Consider the following 20,652-nt stretch of genomic DNA (forward strand, 5'->3'; position numbering starts at 1 on the left):
AGTCACGTTTCGCCGTAGTGGTGGAGAGTAGGGATGTAACGATACACTCAACTCACGACTCGATTCAAATCACGATACGATTTTTTCACGATTTTTTTAAAATCAAAATGAGCTACAGACAAATTCTGACCAAATAAAATTATCTTTTTATTTGTAGGAAAAAAATCTGTCTTTACAGAAACTCTCAAACAGTTTGTGTTCTTATTAGGGCTGCCAGCAAGCAGCTGATCTGACCATTTCAGCTTGAAGTATGAGCTAACTGAAAATAAAAACAATTAAGATGATAGCTCATTAACCCTTTAATGAGAGTCCACGGCCCCGGGAAACGGCGAGGTCCGGGCGCACACAGAAAGGCAGACGCGGCAGTGGAAGCTGCAGCCACAACGTAACCTATTTCTAATTTTAAAAAAAGACGAAAAAGAACATTTCCTACTTCTCTCGCATTCACCAAGAATCGCGATTCATTTTTTCTGTCAACCGATGCGAGTCGTCACGCATTTGTACCGATTTTAATCGTGTCACGATGTATCGTTACATCCCTACCAGGCTGTCAACATGTTTATTTCTGCTGTGAAGTTGACTAATTTTGTAGCCAGCCTCAAGTGGACGTTTGAGGAAGTGCAGATTTTGGCTTTTCTGCGCTGGCTTCACTTCACAGCCAATTCATAACACAAGTTGCCAGTTGCGCCAGTATGAAGAAAATAATGTAGTTCAAGTGTAGTTTTCAACCAACAGCAGCAGGTTAAGCAGTTAACCTGCAATGTGCCTCTGAAAATGATGGAAAGAACACTGCTCTATCATGATCCGTCCATGCCAAGGACATGATGTAGTTATGCTCAATGGTAGCTATGGTATAATGCTGTTATTGTTATTGTTACTGATATAATTAATGCTACTAACAATAATCATAAGCAGCAACAATAATAAATATACAGCTTGTTGATCAAACAGCAGAAATAAACATGTTTACAACCTGGTCTCTATAGCTAATGTTCTTGCTCATGACAACTGTACTGATATCTTTATATGACTCACCTGTTCACCTTTTCTCAGCATTTTGTCTATTAGACTTTACAACACTTTAGAGCATTTGTTTGTTTAAAAAAGTGAGACATTGTATATTTTAGATCTCTTTTTTTTTGCATTCAGGAAAATATTTCTAATCTAGAAGCCTTAATTAATAATTAAAGCATCATTTTGTAGAAATTGGTACTTTTGTCACAGTGAAATACCTCTGTCATAATTACTGTATGGACGGCTGTAAAAAGTAGCAAGTTGACCACTTTGTCTACAGCCAAACATCAAGTTAGTGCAACAGAGACAGTGCCAGTCATTAATCCATTCTACACCAATACACTGTACACTGATCATGACTTAACAGTAGACGGTTATATCTTATTAGTATCTGGGATCAATTGGGAAGTCACTACAGTATACCACAATACAATATTACACAATATTGGAAAATAAAAGGAAAAATTCCAATTTATCTTTTTTAGATTTGTTACCTTCTGATTTGTTTGTATAGAAATATAGGGCAACCATGATGAAACATGTTTTTGTTTTTGCATTTGGAAATAAAAATGTAACCCAAAGGGACATTATGTAGAAATTGGTATTTTTGCTATTTAATTCAGTTTCAGATTGTAATATCACTGTCATCAATGATAGTTTGTCCATCATATGACAAAAAAGCATTATGTGATGTCGTCTTTTTCTTTTTCACTCTTTAATTCAAATGTATTAATATTAATTATTCTTTTAAATTTTTTATTAAGATGCGGTGTGTGTGTGTGAATGTGCATGGGTCGTTCGCAGTGTGTGTTTTCTACCTATTTTATTTATCATCATGTTTTTTTTCTCGTTTTTTTTCATTATTATTTTAATTGTTTTATATTTTCTTGTCTTTTAAATGTTATTGTTTCTTCTGCTGCTGTTTTGTCTGAGTATCCTGTTTTGATAACAGTATAGGCTAAATGCTAAATGCTCCATCCAGGACCCTTCTTTTGCATTCTGCTAATCAGCAGTTCACTGTCATGATAATAAAGCTGAATCTAATTTGCATATCAGAAATAACTGCATTGCATATGATACATTTACAGAATAGGGGAAATCATTTCACTCTTAGGTTTTTTTAATTTTTATTATTTCATTACATTTTATTCTTGGTATCATCTGTTTTATGATTTTCTAAAAATAAAACAAAATCAAAAACAAAGCTATTCAGTTTCTTCTGTGTTTGTACGTAAATTGGCAGTGCTGCGATGCAAGGGGGGCACCACCTTATATCTTGTCTAGGGCGCCAAATTGGTCAGGTCTGCTTCTGAAGGTTTTTCAGATGGGTTTGTTCATATATCATTCAGGGCCTGATTGATATAATATTTCATCCATAAAAACATGGCGAACATTAATTTTCTTTTAAATAAAAGAACATTTTACTCTGATTTGTCGCCAAAATCTATGACAACTTTGATTTTGTGTTTTACTTAAAATGTCCAAATCTAAATATTTCTAATACGTCACATAAATGGACCCACTTGTTTTATATGAACATTAAATAAATCAGTAAATGGATTTCATTGTTGATATAAATCATATCAATATATATAGACAGTAATGGATTTAAAAAAGATTTCCTCTTAATAATGTTTAGTGGTGGATTGTCAGAGTGAGCATTAATTTGATGGTTTAGACTCATTTAGATGTCTTTCAGTTTGTAGTAGGACATGTGTCACATATATAGCAAATACAGCGTTTTAAAAATAGATATGTTAATATACCGTGCAATGACCATGATTCAACATGCATACATACAAAATATTTGATTATTTTTTTCTTTAATTTTTTTTTTTTTTTGCAAATTTTTTTTCAAAGTCTTTTGACAGTGGGAGCCGGAGCACCCGGAGAGAACCCACGCAGACACGGAGATGACATGTGCCGCCTAAAGTTTTTTTTTGGTTTTGCCAACACATTTCATGTGGCTCAAAGACTTTTTATTGAATCGTGGGAGCCGGAGCACCCGGAGAGAACCCACGCAGACACGGAGATGACATGTGCCGCCTAAAGTTTTTTTTTGGTTTTGCCAACACATTTCATGTGGCTCAAAGACTTTTTATTGAATCGTGGGAGCCGGAGCACCCGGAGAGAACCCACGCAGACACGGAGATGACATGTGCCTAGTTTAGTTTTTTTTGTTTTGACCCAGACTCGCATCACAAACAGGTCCCCAGACCAACCTCTCTAAGAAGATGAGGAGAAACTCCGCCTGGGAAGAAACCTCGAGGAAGGCAATTCAAAGAGAGACGGCTGGGTGTACACAAGAATGTTGATTGATGTTAATTGTGTACATCTCTGTTTGTGGTGGTCGAATTTGGAAAGATCCTTCTCCACCACTTCTTATTCTTCTTCCTCTCAATATACGCCGTAAGTTCGTCAATGTTAGTCGACAGGACAACTTCTCGATCGAGCCACTCTACCTCCTTTTCCTGCAGGGTCCTTCTGAGAGCGTTGGAGGCTAGGACAATTGACGCTTTGTCCTTTTGCCACTCAGATCTGTGATTTTCTACCTGCTGCTCGGCCGTCTTCAGAGCAGCCATGACGGTGTTGTTTGCCTGTCTCTGCTCCTCAAGCTGAGCCACAAGGAGAGTGTTTGCTTTATGGGTGTCTTCGAGAAGGATTGTTTTATCCTGAAGGCAGAGGCGCTCGATTTTAAGGAGATCCTCTGCCTTTTTTAGTGCAGTCTGGAGCTCTGCCTTGTGCTCCTCCATTTTGGCTTGCTGTGAAGCCATAGTCATGTCTTTTTCCTCCAAAGTTTCCTGAAGTTGTTGCTTCAGGGAGGTCTTGTCCTTTTCCCATTGTGTCTTGTAATTGGACAGCTGCTGCTCAGCGTTCTTCAGAGCAGCCACGTTCTTGTAATTTATCCGTGTCTGCTCTTCAAGCTGCGCAACAAGGACAGACTTCAACCTCTGAGTCTCTGCTACAGTTGAGGTCTTTTCCAGGAGGCAGAGTTGCTGAGTTTGGACGAGATCTTCTGCCTTTTTCAGGGCAGATGTAATCTTCTGAGTTTCAGCTTCATGGGAAGCGTGAGATTGTTTGAAAGTTCTCTCTGCTTCCTCCATTTGCTGTTTGAAGGCAGTCAGTTTCTCTTCCAGGTTTTCAACTCTATTTCTCTCAAATGCCAAAGCAATTTCAAGAACCTTGTTCTCTGTCTTTAATTGGTTGTTTTCATTAGAAGTCTGCTGCTCAAGCTCATGCTGAGCTTTCTGCAGCAACACTGACTGATCCTCTAGTTGCTGTTTTAGATCGTCAATCTCCTTTAAAGACAGTTTTTCCATTGCCTTAGTTTCGTTAAGTTGGTATTTTAAGTTACGGATTCCACTTTTTAACTCGCTGATCTGAAAATCAAAATACAGAAGACTTGGCCTATCTAAATAGTCTTTTAGTGCATTCTTATTCATATTTATCCTCACCCTGTTGTTAGGTCGATGGGTGAGGCTCAAGGTTTCATCACCAAAGTTCATCTGTGTCCATCTTTCCAGGTTGCGGTCAGGACAGTATTCAGCTCGGAAATTGTAATCCATGTTGTCCACCATTTTCTCCTGCTGGTTGTTTGTTCTCTGTATTCTGTGTTCTTGAATTATTGGTAACGTATTCAACTGTGACAGAAATTTGTGTCTCAACTGAAATCTGGCAGTGTCTCACTGATTCCGGAATGGATATAAGAATTTGGCTTCTAGGCTCCGCCCCCTTCAGCTATGACCCTTTGATCTTGTTGCCATGATACTTGTTGCTATGATACTTGTTGCCATGACGCTTGTTGTTGTTATGATGGTGTCCTTAATGGCCCATTAAGCAACTGGAACCTGTTGCTACTATGGACTGTGATCCATTATGTTCGTTCAACGTGTTTTGTTGTTTATTGTTCTTGTTCTTGTCTAACTGTCACATGTAATCATCATAGTGAAATGTGTTTTATCGCATTTCTAAAATGGATGACAGTTACAATTATACAAGTAGATCCAACGAAGCAATCTGATTGGTCAACCAGACATTTGGAACATGCTCTAATCGACATTACAGTACACCTCCTTGTTAATTAAAGCCACGATTCTCAAACTGGGGTCTGCGAGCCATAGGCTAGGAATAAATTAATAAACTTATGGTGCGTCGTTTAAAAAGTGCATAACTATGAATGGAGAAAAAAAAAAATCTGAGCCAATGACGCTCACTTACATTAGGCTTAGGACATTAAAAACTCCTGAAATGATTGTGTCGCACCACGTAAATCTGTTACTTTGCTCGGGACTGAACTGCACTTGGCAGTAAACATTTTTTTTATCTGCATGAGGATTATGAGGGGGTCCCTGGAAAAACGATTGAGAACCCCTGAATTAAAGTATTACTCGCCATTTACACATTATAACCGCTATCGCTGGTGCAAAAACAGATTAGAGACTCCTGGCTAATCTAAAAACGGGCAATGGCATGGAGCTGATGTGGAACCTGATTGCTCAAAAAAAGCCACCTGTGATGGCACCCACCTGTCAATCAAAGCCTTAATATAATGTGAATGGGTGAGTTTTATAAGAACTAGTACAGTTGTCATGAATGGGTAAATTAGGTATAGTGACCAAATTAGTTTTTTGTACCAGGCTGTGGGGATGTAACGATACACTCAACTCACGACTCGATTCGAGTCACGATTTTTTGTTCACGATACGATTTTTTCACGATTTTTTTTAAAATCAAAATGAGCTACAGACAAATTATGACCAAATAAAATTATCTTTTTATTTGTAGGAAAAAAATCTCTCTTTACAGAAACTCTCAAACAGTTTGTGTTCTTATTAGGGCTGCCAGCAAGCAGCTGATCTGACCATTACCTTTCAGCTTGAAGTATGAGCTAACTGAAAATAAAAACAATTAAGATGATAGCTCATTAACCCTTTAATGAGAGTCCACGGCCCCGGGAAACGGCGAGGTCCAGAGCCGGTCGCGGCGCACCGCCTCGGAGGAATTGCGCCCGGCGGGGGCCAGCCAGCGCCGGGGAGAGGTCCCATGAGGGGATCCTCCCGCACCGTGCGGCCGTCCCTGACCCGAGTTGAATCCCCCGGGCAGACAGCGCGGAAGTTGCGGTGATTGGTTAAAATTGCAACACCCCCGAATTCACGGGGATTCACTGAAGTTGCGTTGAAGTTGCAAATCGCAACATCGTAAATTCCTGGAGGATCTGTGTTATGGTATCATTTACGGTACAGTCAGGCCTGACGCCGATTACCATTACTGTGTGTGTGTGTGTGTGTGTGTGTGTGTGTGTGTGTGTGTGACACAGAAAGGCAGACGCAGCAGTGGAAGCTGCAGCCACAACGTAACCTATTTCTAATAAAAAAAAGACGAAAAAGAACATATCCTACTTCTCTCGCATTCGCCAAGAATCGCGATTCATTTTTTCTGTCAACCGATGCGAGTTGTCACGCATTTGTACCGTTTTTAATCGTGTCACAATGTATCGTTACATCCCTACTGGAGAGGGTCTGACATTCCATTAATGTGAGTGTGCTGAGAGGTATAATTCCACTGATTCAGGTGCCAATCTCCTGTCTGGAATACCAGCTACCATAACCCAGAGGGGAAAATAGCTACCTACAGGGATTGGGAAACAGGTCTGACATTGACCTACACTGGCAGAGTTTGTATTTACTTAGACTTTGTTAAATCTAACTGGGGTGAGGATAGGTTCTATTCAATTATGTACACTGAATATCAACTACCACTGCTGGATGTTTACAGATTCTGCCGCGTTTGCTAAGAAACCCTGATATTGGCTGCATGCATTTGAACATCCGTGCTATCCTAAACACACCACACGCACAGATGCAATCTACACTATTTCTCAATTTCTCGCACTACAACATCTAAATATACACACAAACACACGCTCAATACACGGTAGTGAGGGCAAAGCATCTATATGCAAATGATCCATGCTCTCTGTTGATTTTCTATTGACCTCAAGCGAGTCTGCAGTCAGAGGGAAAACAGAAGTGTTGAACACAAGCAGTTTACTGAATTGCTACATAAATCAGTAGCATGTTAGCAAACTCTCTAAGAGAGGCTGCTTCATAGCACAGCCAATCAGCACCGCTGCTGAAAAGGAAAGGTCCTACATCAGACAATAGATACACAGGTAATGCCGCTGCATGAACACAGATGCAGGTATGGAGAGACAAGTGCGTACCGAGAGAAAGGCTTGGACGATGTCTGCCTTGATGGAGCTGAGAGGCTTGTCTTTGATGACAATGAAGATCTGCTCCTCTTTTTCCAGGTTGATGAAGTTACCAAACCAGGATTTTTTGGCAAGTCTGTGAAAAAACAACAACAACAGTTTGTATATCGCTCTGCAGCTCTGGGTAAATGGAAAGGAGGAAACAGAGGGCACCTCGAGGGAAATGAGCTAAAACTGTGAAGGTGTGGAAAGTTTTCTGACTTTCACCTTCTGTGTATTTTGTAAAATGTGGGTGTGTGAGAGTGAGCGAGTGAGAGATAATTGAATCCCTCTGTGAACAGAACTCTAGGTCCAGAAGGGGCAGAGGTAGATGAATTCACTACTGGCCTCAGCCCAGGTGTACCTGCACCCTCTAATAAGCCATATGGACTTGTTTTCTGGCATATTACAGTTTCATGAGATTCTTAAAAATGTTGATGGATATGTAGGATTCAAGCTTCAACAAAAAAACAAACACACTGCAATTTCCGGCTTAATTATAAATAAATGTGTATTATTTAAATGTGAATACAGACTTACATAATGTTATAATGTCTGCAGAGACATTACGGGGTGCATTGTTCAGCAGTAAAAAGCTGGTTACAGCTGGTGTGTGACTGTGTTTCCTGTGATCAAGCCCAACCCAGCTAAAAGAAGATCTTTTCCAGCCAACTCTCCAGCTTCTTCTAGCCAGTATGTTCTTCCCAGCCAGATGGAGATGGCCAAGCCAAACAGTCGGCCAACCAAACAGGCATATCTAGGCCAACTTTGAGTTATCAGGCCCCAGGGAGCTCAACAACATCATACAAGCTACCTTCTCTCCCTCATAACCAACCTACTACCTCCTGCTACGGTGCTGCTGCTCCTCCATCCCAGACCAGACCTGAGGTCATTACAGAGAACTCAGCGGGTGAAAATCAAACATTCATGGGTGTAATACTTTCCAAAACATCATGTTATCGAGATTGAGCCTAGGGCTGACAGGTATATGCATAGTTATGTAGTAGTGGTGGCTTAAAAAAATACAGCATCTACTCACTCTGGGGAAGACTCTGGTGTGAGGCTGGACATTTCCTCTTGTGTGGGAACTGTGGACACAGGGTCAAAAGTCAGACAGAGGTGGAAGGCTCAGAGAAAGATAATAGGTAGTGGGTAGAGTAAAATTCTGGGAGGGATAAAAGTAACACAAGATCATTCTGCTTCCATGAAAATCTTACATCTGCTGTAAGCTCAGTACCTTGGAGTTTCCTGCGGTGGAAGCGTGGTGAGCCCAGGAAGCTGTTCTTGATGGAGTTGAGGCGCGTCCTCCAAGGCATGCCTCCAATGGATGGACTGGGGGGCGGCGTTGGGGTGGGGGTCCCGGCCGGGCTGTCCTTGGGAGTGTGCACTGGGGTTCCCTTTGGGGTGGGGAGGGGGCTGCCTCGAGGGGAGGGGTGAGGGGTAACCTGTATAAGTGGGATAGATTTGGGTGGGTGGTCAGTGACTGAAGAAGACACCGGCGCCACGGGGTGAAAGTGGTGCAGCCGGATGGGAGACAGGGGCACCACTGGACTGAAGGGCACAGAGAGCTGGGGGTTGGCAGAAAAAAGGGAGCGCCGTACCTGGGGGCTGTTTGGGATAGAAGGACTGGGGATAGGCGATGCAGGAAAGGGTGAGGATGGAGAGGACGGAGAAGTGGGAGTGGGGGGCACAGAGGCAGAGGGTGGCTGCAGTGGGAGCTGACAAGGAATGGAGGACTCTGATTTGGCTGTGGATGCTGAATCTGGGGCGGTATCGGGGAGCGGGTTCGATCGTGTAGCTTGGAGAGGCTTGGGGACAACTTTGGCCTTGGCTGGGAGTGTCTGCGTCTTGTTGAGTGCTGATGGCAGGGGCTCACTGTTTGGAGCGAGTGAGTTGGGGGTGGAAATACGGGGGCCTCTACGACTAGATTGGATGGGCTCAGGGGATGGGCAAGGGCTTGTGTTAGGGGACTGCGACAAGTCTGGAGATTGAGGTGGTACACAGAACTTTCTGACAGGCTGGAGTTCAGAGGACACACAGCAAAATATAGCCAAGAGCCAGAGCAGGTGGAGGAGGAGAGTAAAACAAGGAAAAACACATGGGGATGTATACAGGCACACAAACAGCAAGAAAATACGTGTGGCAGATCAAACAACCACACAGCCAGAAGCAGAGGAAAGCCAAAAAATATAGAGGCAGGTGAGATGTGTACATACACGGGAGAGATGGAGGCATTGCAAAAAAAAGAAAAGAAAGAAAGACAGAAAAGAAGAGAAACATGCAATTAGACAATTCAGTGACCTCACGTCAAAAGAAAACAAAAATGAAATGGGAACACAAACAGCATGCAATGTACACAATTTTATACAGGGCAAACAAAACACATCAAAAAGAACTTCACTTGAATAAAACACACAGAGCTCGGTTAGCAGAGACGAGCAAGCAGACACAGACAGGTGTTAGAGACGCGAGGCCAGCTTTGAGAACGATTTGGGCTGCCTTAATAACAAAAGGAACACCATTACAGTATCTCTGCTGCAGAATTTCCAGCTTCCAGGTGGGTTTATTGATTTGTTTCATTTGTAATTGTTAAACTGCAGCTACAATGGTTCACTGAAACTATTTCCCTTGGACTCCCTTTTACAGACACAAATCTGCCAAAATAACCCCTCACGGAGCCTCTTGCTGAGAGGACAATCCAGGCTTTGGGTAGGTCTGAGAAATCAATTTCCCTTTCAGATCAGCCTGAAAGAACCTGTGTGGCACAAGGAGCTCGTCTTAGGATCCCGGCTAATCTCAAGCCTTCTCAGGTTAGTCAGCTGGAAAAGTTTACTACAAGCCCCACAGCTCTGAGCAAGAAAAGTGGGATTTTCTGAAGCATTCCCTGAGCTGGATTTTCACAGAGCTCAGGCCGCAGAAAACAGAGAGAGGGATAATAAGCAGAGAGGAGAATCGAGAGAAGAGGCTTTAGGGGAGGAGAAAGTTTGCTGTGCTGTCACGTAGCCCTTGTAAGTTCATCAACGTGTTTTACTTGGAGTTGAGAGAAAGAGCCAACTATGCAAACACAGTGACGACTCATGTAAAGTCTCATCTAAAACCGGATATGAAGAGCTCATCATGGTGGATCCCTGCATCTTCAAAAGCAAACGTAGATCTGAGTAGATTGTGTGTAAAAAATAAAAAAAAGTGGAAAATATACTATATCTCAGACTAATAATAAAGTAGAACAATATTGCATGTGTAGAGAGACACGGTGATATTGCTTTCATCCTGTACTGTGTTTTGTTAAAGGTCACAAGCCTCAGCAACATAGTGGTAGCTACTCTAGCGAACATAAACAGCAATAAGATGACAGCAATAAGACAGGATAAGGCAGTAGTTGGGGTGGTCGTTATCCCTGAAGGCAAACAAGTAGGTACCTGAGAACTGGGTCAAGAGGTGTGTGGTGCATGTGTGTGTGTGTTTGAAAATGCACAGAGGGTCATGACTTACCCGTGGGCTGCTGAGGGGGCTGGTGGAGAGGCCAGAGGAGGCTCCACTAATAGACCGCGACCTGTGGCACAAACACGCAAGAACACACACACACACACACACACACACAGGAGCAGAGATGATTTAAGGGATCAGCATGTGTACCTGTTACATGTTTCATTGAACACAGGTAGAGGTGGGCAGGCTCTGAGGTTACATGTTGCACACAGTTTGAAAGCACTACAGCATATATATTACCATCATATTAAGCACATTGGTTGCTATAGAGCCCTTTGCAAACACAACTATCCACACAAAGACGGTAAAAAAGCGTCACAACACAGTAACAAGACTGACTTGACAACAGACATTACTAGCATTGACTCCGAGCAATTAGTCTCAAACCAATTAAGCTAAAAGTTCGGCTTCAAATATGTCAATTTGACTGCGGCTTCTCCTGAAAATCCATAGGCGACTTTCCACAGATTAGCACCCAAATTAGCTTTCCACCCTATCTATAGTTTGCTAACAAACCAGACATGTTGACTTATAGGCCTTTTCACTGGATCGGTAGAAAGTATTTCGATAGGGGGGAAATGAAGTGGGACATTTGGTTGAGTGCCATTTGTCATGTTTTTTCTTTTCCCCTGCAGATGCCGTCAATAACCCCTATGAGCAGAGCCCTGCTCTGAAATGAACAATCACAGGACAATCTGTCTCTATCAAGCGTGCACGCACACGTGTACACACTCACACACACACACACAAAAAAAACGGGGCCTGTCAACACTCGGAAACACCAGCTGCTCACTGTCACAACACTGCTCCTTTTTGTCATTCAATCTATTAATACCCCCCTTTCTTCTCTTGCTCTCTGCATTGATGCATTTCTGAACATGTGGTTCAGCCTACAGATCTTTTATCTCTCATTGAAGAAATTAAGAGATAAACAGTATAAGGAATGTTTTTCTTTCACTTGCAGAGGAGGACCTCCAAAAAATGTGATGGAGGAATGAGGGAGGGATGGGAGAATGAAGGATGGGAAGGCAGGGATGGAGTAATGGAGACCGATGTACATTCCTGATGCCGGGAGCTGTCCCACAGGACCACCGAGGCATCCATACATGGACACAAAACTGTGTACACGATTACAGCTACTAGCCATAAAAATGCCGCTGGTGCTGTCATAACAAAAAGCCTTGATTAAGCTCGTATGTATCTATTTTCTGAAGGTAGAAGCACTTATTAGTCATCCACCCTCTTAATTTACAACCACCTAAAGAATGAACTGATGCTAGAACGGGCATCTTTCTCCCGAGAGGCACACAAACAGAACAGAAAAGAAGTTAACAGCTTCCATGAGAGAGAGAATATAGGAACACCCACACTCGAGCTATTTTTGTCATTCTCTCACTGCCCCTTCTCCGAGTGTATTCATTGCACACACTCATGCACACATGAGTAGGCGATGTTGAGACCGCGTTGACTAGGAGTTCTTGTTTCAGTGAGCAGCTGACCAGACATTTGCTATCGTTTAAATTTAAGTCCTACGGTCCACTGAGACATGCCCACAGTCCGCTCTGCTCGCTACAGCGTCTATGCACACATAGCCAATTGCACTTCATCTAAACATGGCCAAAACACTGCGTCCTCGGGCCATCATGAGCATATTGTTAGAGGCACTCTGCATCTGTTAGTGTTGGACCAGCAGGTCTATAAAGCTAATGCTACAGATGGTTGTGCTGTACAGTAATAGGCTGTCAGAGGCTCACCCCTTGCTTCGGAGAGACGATGAAATATTGTTGACGAGTGTTTTATTTAGAGTGAACAGCATACACAACTAAGCAATCATTTATAATCTATCATAAAAACAAAGAAGCCATGTTACTAAATCAACAGAGGAAATGCTGAAGCTGGCTAAGCCCTGTGTGTTTCTCTGTGTGGTTGCTAGTTTTAAAAGGGTCAGTTCACCTTAATTAAAAACAAAAAAACGTGTTCTCTTGTAGTTTCTAGTCAGACGGAAAGTTTTAAGAGATCCACCCTTCTTTTGCAGTGCTCATAGCATTTGAAAATTACACTTAGACACCCTGAAGCAACTGAACTTTCCAGCAACAATTTCCCGCTTACGCTGGATAATCCATAGAACCCAAGGTCAACAGTTTTCATCACCAGTTCATTATTATTTGTCAAGTAACTGGGATGTTGTTTGAAGAACGACACACTGCAGTTTGATTTTTCAGTGCTGTGAGCACTATTTGCATTATACGTATACTATACGTATTTGCATTTTATATTACTTTCTACGTTTCAGGGGAAATATTAAGCAACAGTCTAATATTACTTTCTACGTTTCAGGGGAAATATTAAGCAACAGTCTAAAGCCGTTATAACTACTTCCTCTTCAGCTAAAAGATCAAAAGCAATATTAATAAAATATCTGAATAAGTAATATGTTCAATAATTCTTTAAGTACATTTTAAATATAAATGTAAATAATACTATAAAGAGTACGAGCCTGACCTTCTCTATAAGTCTTTTGTTCGGATTTTCCATATTAATGAAATTGAATTAAATTAATCAATTAATGAATTATTCTGCACGTTTACTAAAGTACACTTTGAGTGCACAATAACCTGTAATGTGTGTACCTGAGTATTTTAACATTGTGGTTGGAATACTTCATTGCTACCACTAGTAAGCACCACAAACAAAAGCAATGGCATACACCACTGGAGGTTAATAAGACAAAAATATTGTGTTGTTGTTGTTGTTTTTACATACATCATTACATGTATGTGTGTACTACATGTGTAGCTTTCTATTCCATTAGTCCTCAAGCTAACATTTCCCATAAGCCTGTTTGGAATGTGGCCCATGTCCTCAGTGTGTGACCACCGGTTGTGTCAGAGACCCGTCCAAAGCACCCGTGGGGGTCTAATGTTGGGCTGTGGGGGATGGAACGAGCACGAGCGGTTCCAGGATGAGGGCATGGACTGAAATAAAACGAAAGTGAAGCAAAATGAAATGGATGGTGCCAGGAGTCAAACGGTGAACAAATAAAACTGCCACAGCCAAAACACAATGCTATTGCCCTGCTTGTGTGATTTAAGCACAGACATTTTTTCTCTTCCTCTCTCCCTCCTCTATATTGACTTTGCCCGGCCAGTGGAGTTCTTCTATGTGGAGTAGATATTCATATAAATCAACGCACTGTTTAAATTCATTTCCTTTCCTGAACCTTGACAACTCCCGGAGGACTCAGTGTATTAATATTCACAGCTCAGCTCCCTGAAATTCCTCTAATGTAGTAAGTCTCCTGCAGTTTCTGCTGTAGATATCAGTGTTAAAGGTGCTTTATTTGTGCTTATTTGAGCCTCTTAAATAAATTAGAGTCAATAATTAGCATAAGACCCTCACTTATTAAGACTGCTCTGACTAACCCAACACATTTAAACTGCATGAAGCAACTAGAGCAGATCTGTAAAGAAAAAAAAAATCAATTGATATTCTCTTCTTCACACTGCAGCACTTTTCAATATTTCATTTACATATCATTAACCTCCCTTCATTTCTCCTGGCATGTTGTTAAGATTTAAAATGAAATCAGTGGGATTTCTCGTGCTTTGAGTTCAGCTTTAAATGTCTTTTCAAAATACTTTTGGGTATATGAAGAATGAAATGGCCATTCACATAACAATGTCTCCATGTGGATTTCTCTGCAACATTTATCCCAAATCTGTGCAATTACACTTCAGTCAAATCAACAATTGCATGTATGAAAATGCAGCCTGATCGGATTTAAGCTGCCTCCATGAGATACAGTATGTGAGGCGAAAAGCCGGATAGGGATTGAGGCATTTTTGTTGTGTAATTTTAGATTTAAACCGTTTCCCCTCTCTTCCACCATTTACGCTTGTGGAAATGTATCCTGTCAAAACACATGTTTCAAAGTCAGTCCTCTTTTTGACACCCTCTGATCTGAAGTTTCACGAATCTTCTGTGCTGTCGACAAAAGTTTGCTGTCGGGGGAAAGATAAGGTTAGGTTCAGAGAAAGTCAGTCAAATCTTTGGACGTAGTTCTGCTATGTATGTTCTTCTCCAACAGCATCATCTATATACACACACAAGCACGCAGATGATCAAACAAAGCGCACACAAGGACGTGATAAAAGGCAGAGAAGTTCAAAAACACAGCGAAACCCAGATCCACACAGACTTTGTTACTAACATCTTTTTCCCTCCACTGCCGGACAGCTATGACTGGCAATGGGGGGAATAAGAGACGTATAGCGATAGAGCGATCTGATTTGATTTGGAGGCGGAGGGGCTGCGGTATTGGACTCCCCCCCACCTCCAACCCACCACAGCTGATAGGAAGCCAGACACAGAGAAACTAGCAGCATTTCCACATTAGCATAGCAATTCCATACAAACAGAGGGGGGCGTTTGGGACTGAAGGTCAGCTGCACACAAGGGACCACAGTAGAAAGAGAAGAGAGAGAGAGAGGAGATATGAAAGGGGAGGGACGAGCCCCTGAGATTTGGGTAGAGGGGGTAAGAACAAACACACTGATTTTAAGTAGCACAGAAGTAAGATGCAGCGGAGCTTTTTTAATGACCATGACTGCTGATATATGCAGGATCCAGACACAAACCTATTTCACATGCTGCCATCTGTAGATGTGTCTCCTTATTGAGATTTATACCAGTAAACCTAAAGGTCATGTTTTTAAAATAAAGATTCAAAAACCATACTTTCAGTGCCCCTTTTGAGGTACACCACTCAAGTGTATGATTCATAAGCTGGATTTGATAAAGTATTATTAGTCATTGCGAACTGACCTATTTTGGGATTCTAGGCTTGACTGAAGAGAGTGAAGGGCAGAAGAAGACAGCTTCAAAACTAATGCAACCTTTAAATGAAGAAGAGATAAGACTAGGATCGCCTGAAGGGGTTTAGGAGCAGACTAGAGGCGTTGAAACACAAGAAGATGAATCTTAAAACTGGAATTTAGAGGCATCAGTGGACAGAAAGAATTAAGTGTTAAGTGTTTTGAGGTGGGAGCTCTTGAAATGGATTTAAAACTTCTGATGTGGCTTCCTCTGGGAAATGAGGCGGGGAAATATTTTCTTGATATTTTGTCGTTGGCAAAGCACTATAATGATTTAGAGATTGAGTTATTAATGCATTTGACATTTGGATGAATATTCAACTTTATAACTATATATTTTTTTTTATCTATATAATATATGCACTCACTGCATCTGCATTTATGCCCTATACCTCTGAAAGCTTTTTTCCAGCTCTCTGCCAATCTGCCTATCATTAGACAGATCAGGTTATCACCCCCCACCCTCAGATTCAATCTTCCCTGCTGTCACAAATGTCACTGCCTCTGAGCAGTAACATGTGGTGTGATGATATATTGCTTGTTGAAATAAGATGAGGAAATAGATTTTAAATCAGTGTGCTGCGCCTTGTGGGGGTGTGGTTCTGGCTTTTAAAAAAAAGAGAAATAGAGAAATGTTCTGCATCCACAAAAAGTGGGACACAGCATGGGAGAACTGATTATCACTGCATTCAGATTATGAAAGAGATAATTGAGCTAACGGCGGAAAAGGAGGGGTTGTAGATATTAAGGCTCTGAATTGCAAATGCGTACTGTTCCACAGTGTGAAAATTAAGTTAATTAAAAGAGTTAAGTCAAACTTTAGGTACTGTCATCCGAAAACTGTTAGACCCACCTTCTTTTTCACATGGGTTATAGCGTATTAAAATAGACTTATGAAGCCGCCACATGCTGCATATGTAATTTCACCATTTAAACAAAAGAAGTATTCTTTCAAAAGAAAGCACCGCTGCATCTTTCTCCTGCCATGGACGTCCCCTTGCGTGGGGGGGGTGAGACACGGAGCAAGAGGAGGTGAAAAGGGCAAGTGAATACCTTTCTTCTTTGCTGCATTTTGTACTGGCGTCAGGAATATCCAAGCTTTTACTGTACACTGATTTACTACAGTGAGACAGGAGACAAAGCGAGCAGAGCATCAGTCTCTGTTTATGTTTGTCCACAATCTAGCCTGCTGACACCCAGAGCCAAACTCGCTGTCAAACCTGTTGAAAAAACCATTGGGCTGCGAGATCCTCCACACGTACACAAACACACCACACAGAGCTATGTCTATCTCTGTTTGTATTTGAAAATTGTATTGATTTTTTTTTTCTTTTCTTCACCCAGCGTACCTCTGTCCATGCTGTGTCATGTCGATAGCTCGCCTGGCTGGTACGGGTGAGCCTCCATCTGTGACACTTAGGACCTCCATGGACTTCCTCTCTGGTCTCCTCTTGCCATGACGGTTCAACATTGGAGAGTCCACTCGCTTCCGTGGAGGATCTGTGTGAAACAAGCGGGACTCATCGATTCAGAATCAACACAATGCACCTGTCGTCTGCGTGCATTTCTACACATTGACTGGTTTTGTGCATATGTGTGAGTGTTTGATTGATGTTTACCACTGATCACATTGACATTTTAACTAATAGTGAATAAGTAATGGTTTCCTCCCAGACCTTGAACTAATGGCCACTGTATTGACTGTATCACATTCACTGAAGAGGGAGTCTATTCATCAAAATGTCGCTATCTCACAGCACACGCTCACACATCTGCACACAATATTCCTCTCCTATTGCGGCGCTCTTGTCAGAAAATAACTCTGGCAGAAGTCTAAGCGGAGCATCGGATTTCTGTGGGTGGAAATCTGTGCTGTACGGATTGTGAGAATACCTTTTTTTGATGTGTTAATATCTGATCCGAAGCAGTCGGAGTCAAAAAGGAAAAAAAATCTCTGGCCTATTGACACCTCCTATTTCTGTTACTATATTTCATTGAGAAGCTAGTCTATATTTGATAAACAGAAAGCCTTTTATACTGGAGAGCTGATCCACATCTACTGGAGCTGATCCAACTTCATCTAAGAGAGGAAAACACTGCAGAACAGTTCAGATACTCAGAGCATTCATGAGTTACCGTCTTGCAGTACTTATTCCTGTCTAAATTGGCTTGTTTTGTCTAACTAAACAAAAAAAACAAACATGTCTATTCAGTTATTTAGAGTTAGAAGCTAGCCTATAATTGTGTTTGTGTTTATTATGCCATCCTGTATTCACTGAATTATTTCTATTTTTCATCCTATGCTGTTTTAATGGCCTGTTTTCTTTTTCATATTTTATCGCGTTGCATTCTTTATCTATCTCTTTGGTCTGAGCCTCACCGATTTCGTTGCGAGGGGGGAGGTTCTGGTCTTCCTGACTCGGGTACCTTTCCTTACGGTCCAGTAACAGGAAATAGATCATCTTTTCTTGGTTGTCACTGCAGAGAGGAGACAATAAAACGATTACTGGGATTTTAAACAAACCTGGGTCACTCCAAACACATACAGATTAATGTAGCATTCGTATACATGAGTGCACCAGTATCTACAAGAGCTCAAAACCAAGAAACTGCAAAAACCCACACCGTGATTAATGTCCTTTAATCTTTTTGAGTTCATTGTGAAACAGCTACTAAATAGCTCCCATCATTAAAACAAAAGTCTAGCTTTACAGGTCATTAAGCCATCATATAATATTCCTCATATATTATTATTATTGTTATGCAAAGTCTGCTGGCAAGTTAGTTTGAAAGTATCAAAACATTATGAGTTCGTCCTTTTCTTTCTCTGTGAATCAGGAAGCCTAATATCTTTAGCCTCTAGGCCAACGCTCTCTATGCAAAAGGCCCAGGGATTGGCCCTCCATAATAAAGACAGATTGGAAAGCAGCAGGAGGCAAAGAGACAAGGACCTGCAACTTCAGCTAAAATGAACCAGGGGAAGGGAGATAGAGACAGCAGATTTTCCTCCGGTCCAGCACTATTACGGGATGCTCCCAGGAGAAAGGAAGCAAACGGAAGAGATGGGGAGAGAGGAGAGTGATAGAGTAATACTCATTTAGTATTAAATTATAGAGGCTGGGCAATTTTAAAATAGAGGGAAAGGAGATTTTAAAGCAAAATGAAGCTTAAAAAACCCCATCTGTAAGCACACATTAACAAAAAAAAAAGTGAAACCGCAGGGTAAGTATCCTCAGCATAAGCACATATTCACAGGAGCGAAAACACAAACTAGTGTAACTCAGACCCAGGAGCTTGTTCGTGGTGCAAGCCAGGATCAGTGTGGGGTGAATGTATTCAGTGGCAAGCGGTGTAAGCGCTGTGTGATAACAGTTAAGTGATCTATAGCTTCTGACATCTAAAGTGACAGCCTCACAGGATTTCATAAGAGCCAGAGCCAAACCAAGGCTGTCTGTGCACACGGACAACACACACCCATCCTTTCCATTGCTATAACACCACACAGCCCCGTCCTCTCTCTCCCCATCTCCAGCTGCTTTTATTTATTTATTTTATTTTCCAACACACCGTTTCACCTCTTTTCCCCTATCCTCCATTTTTATGTCCTCAATTGCACCTTTTCATTCACTGAATCGCGCCTCCTTTCTCTTCTTCATCTCACCTCTTTCTCTTTCCCATTACTTTTTTCTCCCCTCCCCACCCCGATTCACTCACTCATCTGAGAGCAGGTCTTTCAGTAGTTTGTTCTTGTCTCTGAAGCAGCCCAGGGAGTGCATGCTGTCCAGTACGTCAGGGTCGATGTCGTCTGCAGAGGGAAGGCTGCGGATGGTCACCTTCCTGGGCACAGGCTGCTCTGGCTCTGGTTCGTTCTTTCCACCTCTGGGAATAAAAAGAAATGACAGCAAAAATAAGGAGGTTTTCCAGCCATACATACTTAAATTCATATCAACATATCATTCCATATTTACCTCATGGAGGCATTCTGGACTGCAAATTTAGTACTATAAATACAATTTGTAGTATGTGAAGTATTTCAGTGTTTGTTTGCCTCGTGGTCATCTGGGGCAAGACATTTGCCGCATTATGACCCTGGTTCTCGTCATATGAAACTTTCATAGTCATGTATTTTCCGCCAGTTTAGTCATTTTGCATGTAAGATTCAGAGGGTGAACAAGGGACATCATACTCCCCAAGATGCAGACGGATGTATGAGTCATGCTGTTAAAAGTTTTGCAATGTCCCCCTCCTCTCCTTGTTTTCGAAGACTTACTTCATTATTCCCTCCTTCTTCCCAAACAACTCTCCTAGTTATGTCACTTCTCTCTGTCTCTCTTTTGTCTGTCTGTATCTAGGGTGTACACAAGCAGGACTCTTTTGGATTTAAAATGAAAAGCTAACCCGCACTGACAATTTTTTGAGGGTTTCAGGAACATTCAAGTTCTACAAACATGCCGATACACACGGACTCTGATATACATTGATATACTGTGTGTGTGTGTGTGTGTGTGTGTGTGTGTGCGTGTGTGTGTGTACACAAGCACACACACACACGCACGCACACTATATATAAATGTAACCCCCTCTACTTTTCCCTACTAATGTATTTTCCTTTTCCTCTGGTGAGCCCAGTGAAGCACAATCCCCATAGGCAGCTATTAAAAATAACCTCCACCTTTTTATATGCTGTGAACACGTGAACTGGGTCTACAATAATTGTTCAGCATACACAACCCCCAACTTCAATTTGGCAGTGGTTGTAATGAAAAAAATAAAATAAAAACAGGCCCCCTGGTTAATTCATCACCATTCATCATTAGTGTTGCTGGTGAAGACAGTTTGGCCTGGTGCTGTCCTTTCAGCACCACAGCGCAGGATGGCCTTTCTAAGAAAAGTTTGTGTGATTTGGATAGATGCCTGCACGCGTTTCCATTTTTACCCCACCACTAATGAGCTGCTCCCCAGGAAATAGCAACATTTGTCAGACAAATCCTCCCTCCTCTCTTATCCGTTCATTCATGCACTCAT

The 20,652-nt window shown here is 41.8% G+C and overlaps 1 protein-coding gene across 4 annotated transcripts in view; it reads right to left on the bottom strand.

The window, feature by feature from the left end:
* The window catches only part of brsk2a (BR serine/threonine kinase 2a), a 158,781-nt gene that overhangs the window by 8,881 nt on the left and 129,248 nt on the right, over positions 1-20,652 (bottom strand). For all 4 annotated transcript variants that reach the window (XM_027272573.1, XM_027272571.1, XM_019278603.2 and 1 more), the window contains exons 10-16: positions 19,342-19,506; positions 18,008-18,105; positions 16,977-17,127; positions 10,757-10,817; positions 8,502-8,709; positions 8,304-8,352; positions 7,238-7,361 (exon numbers count right to left, since the gene is read on the bottom strand). In XM_027272573.1, the coding sequence (XP_027128374.1) occupies positions 7,238-7,361; positions 8,304-8,352; positions 8,502-8,709; positions 10,757-10,817; positions 16,977-17,127; positions 18,008-18,105; positions 19,342-19,506 (856 nt within the window). The remainder of the gene's footprint in view (positions 1-7,237; positions 7,362-8,303; positions 8,353-8,501; positions 8,710-10,756; positions 10,818-16,976; positions 17,128-18,007; positions 18,106-19,341; positions 19,507-20,652) is intronic.

Source organism: Larimichthys crocea, chromosome XXI (assembly GCF_000972845.2).
Source record: "Larimichthys crocea isolate SSNF chromosome XXI, L_crocea_2.0, whole genome shotgun sequence".
In the NCBI taxonomy this organism is placed as follows: Eukaryota; Metazoa; Chordata; class Actinopteri; family Sciaenidae; genus Larimichthys; species Larimichthys crocea.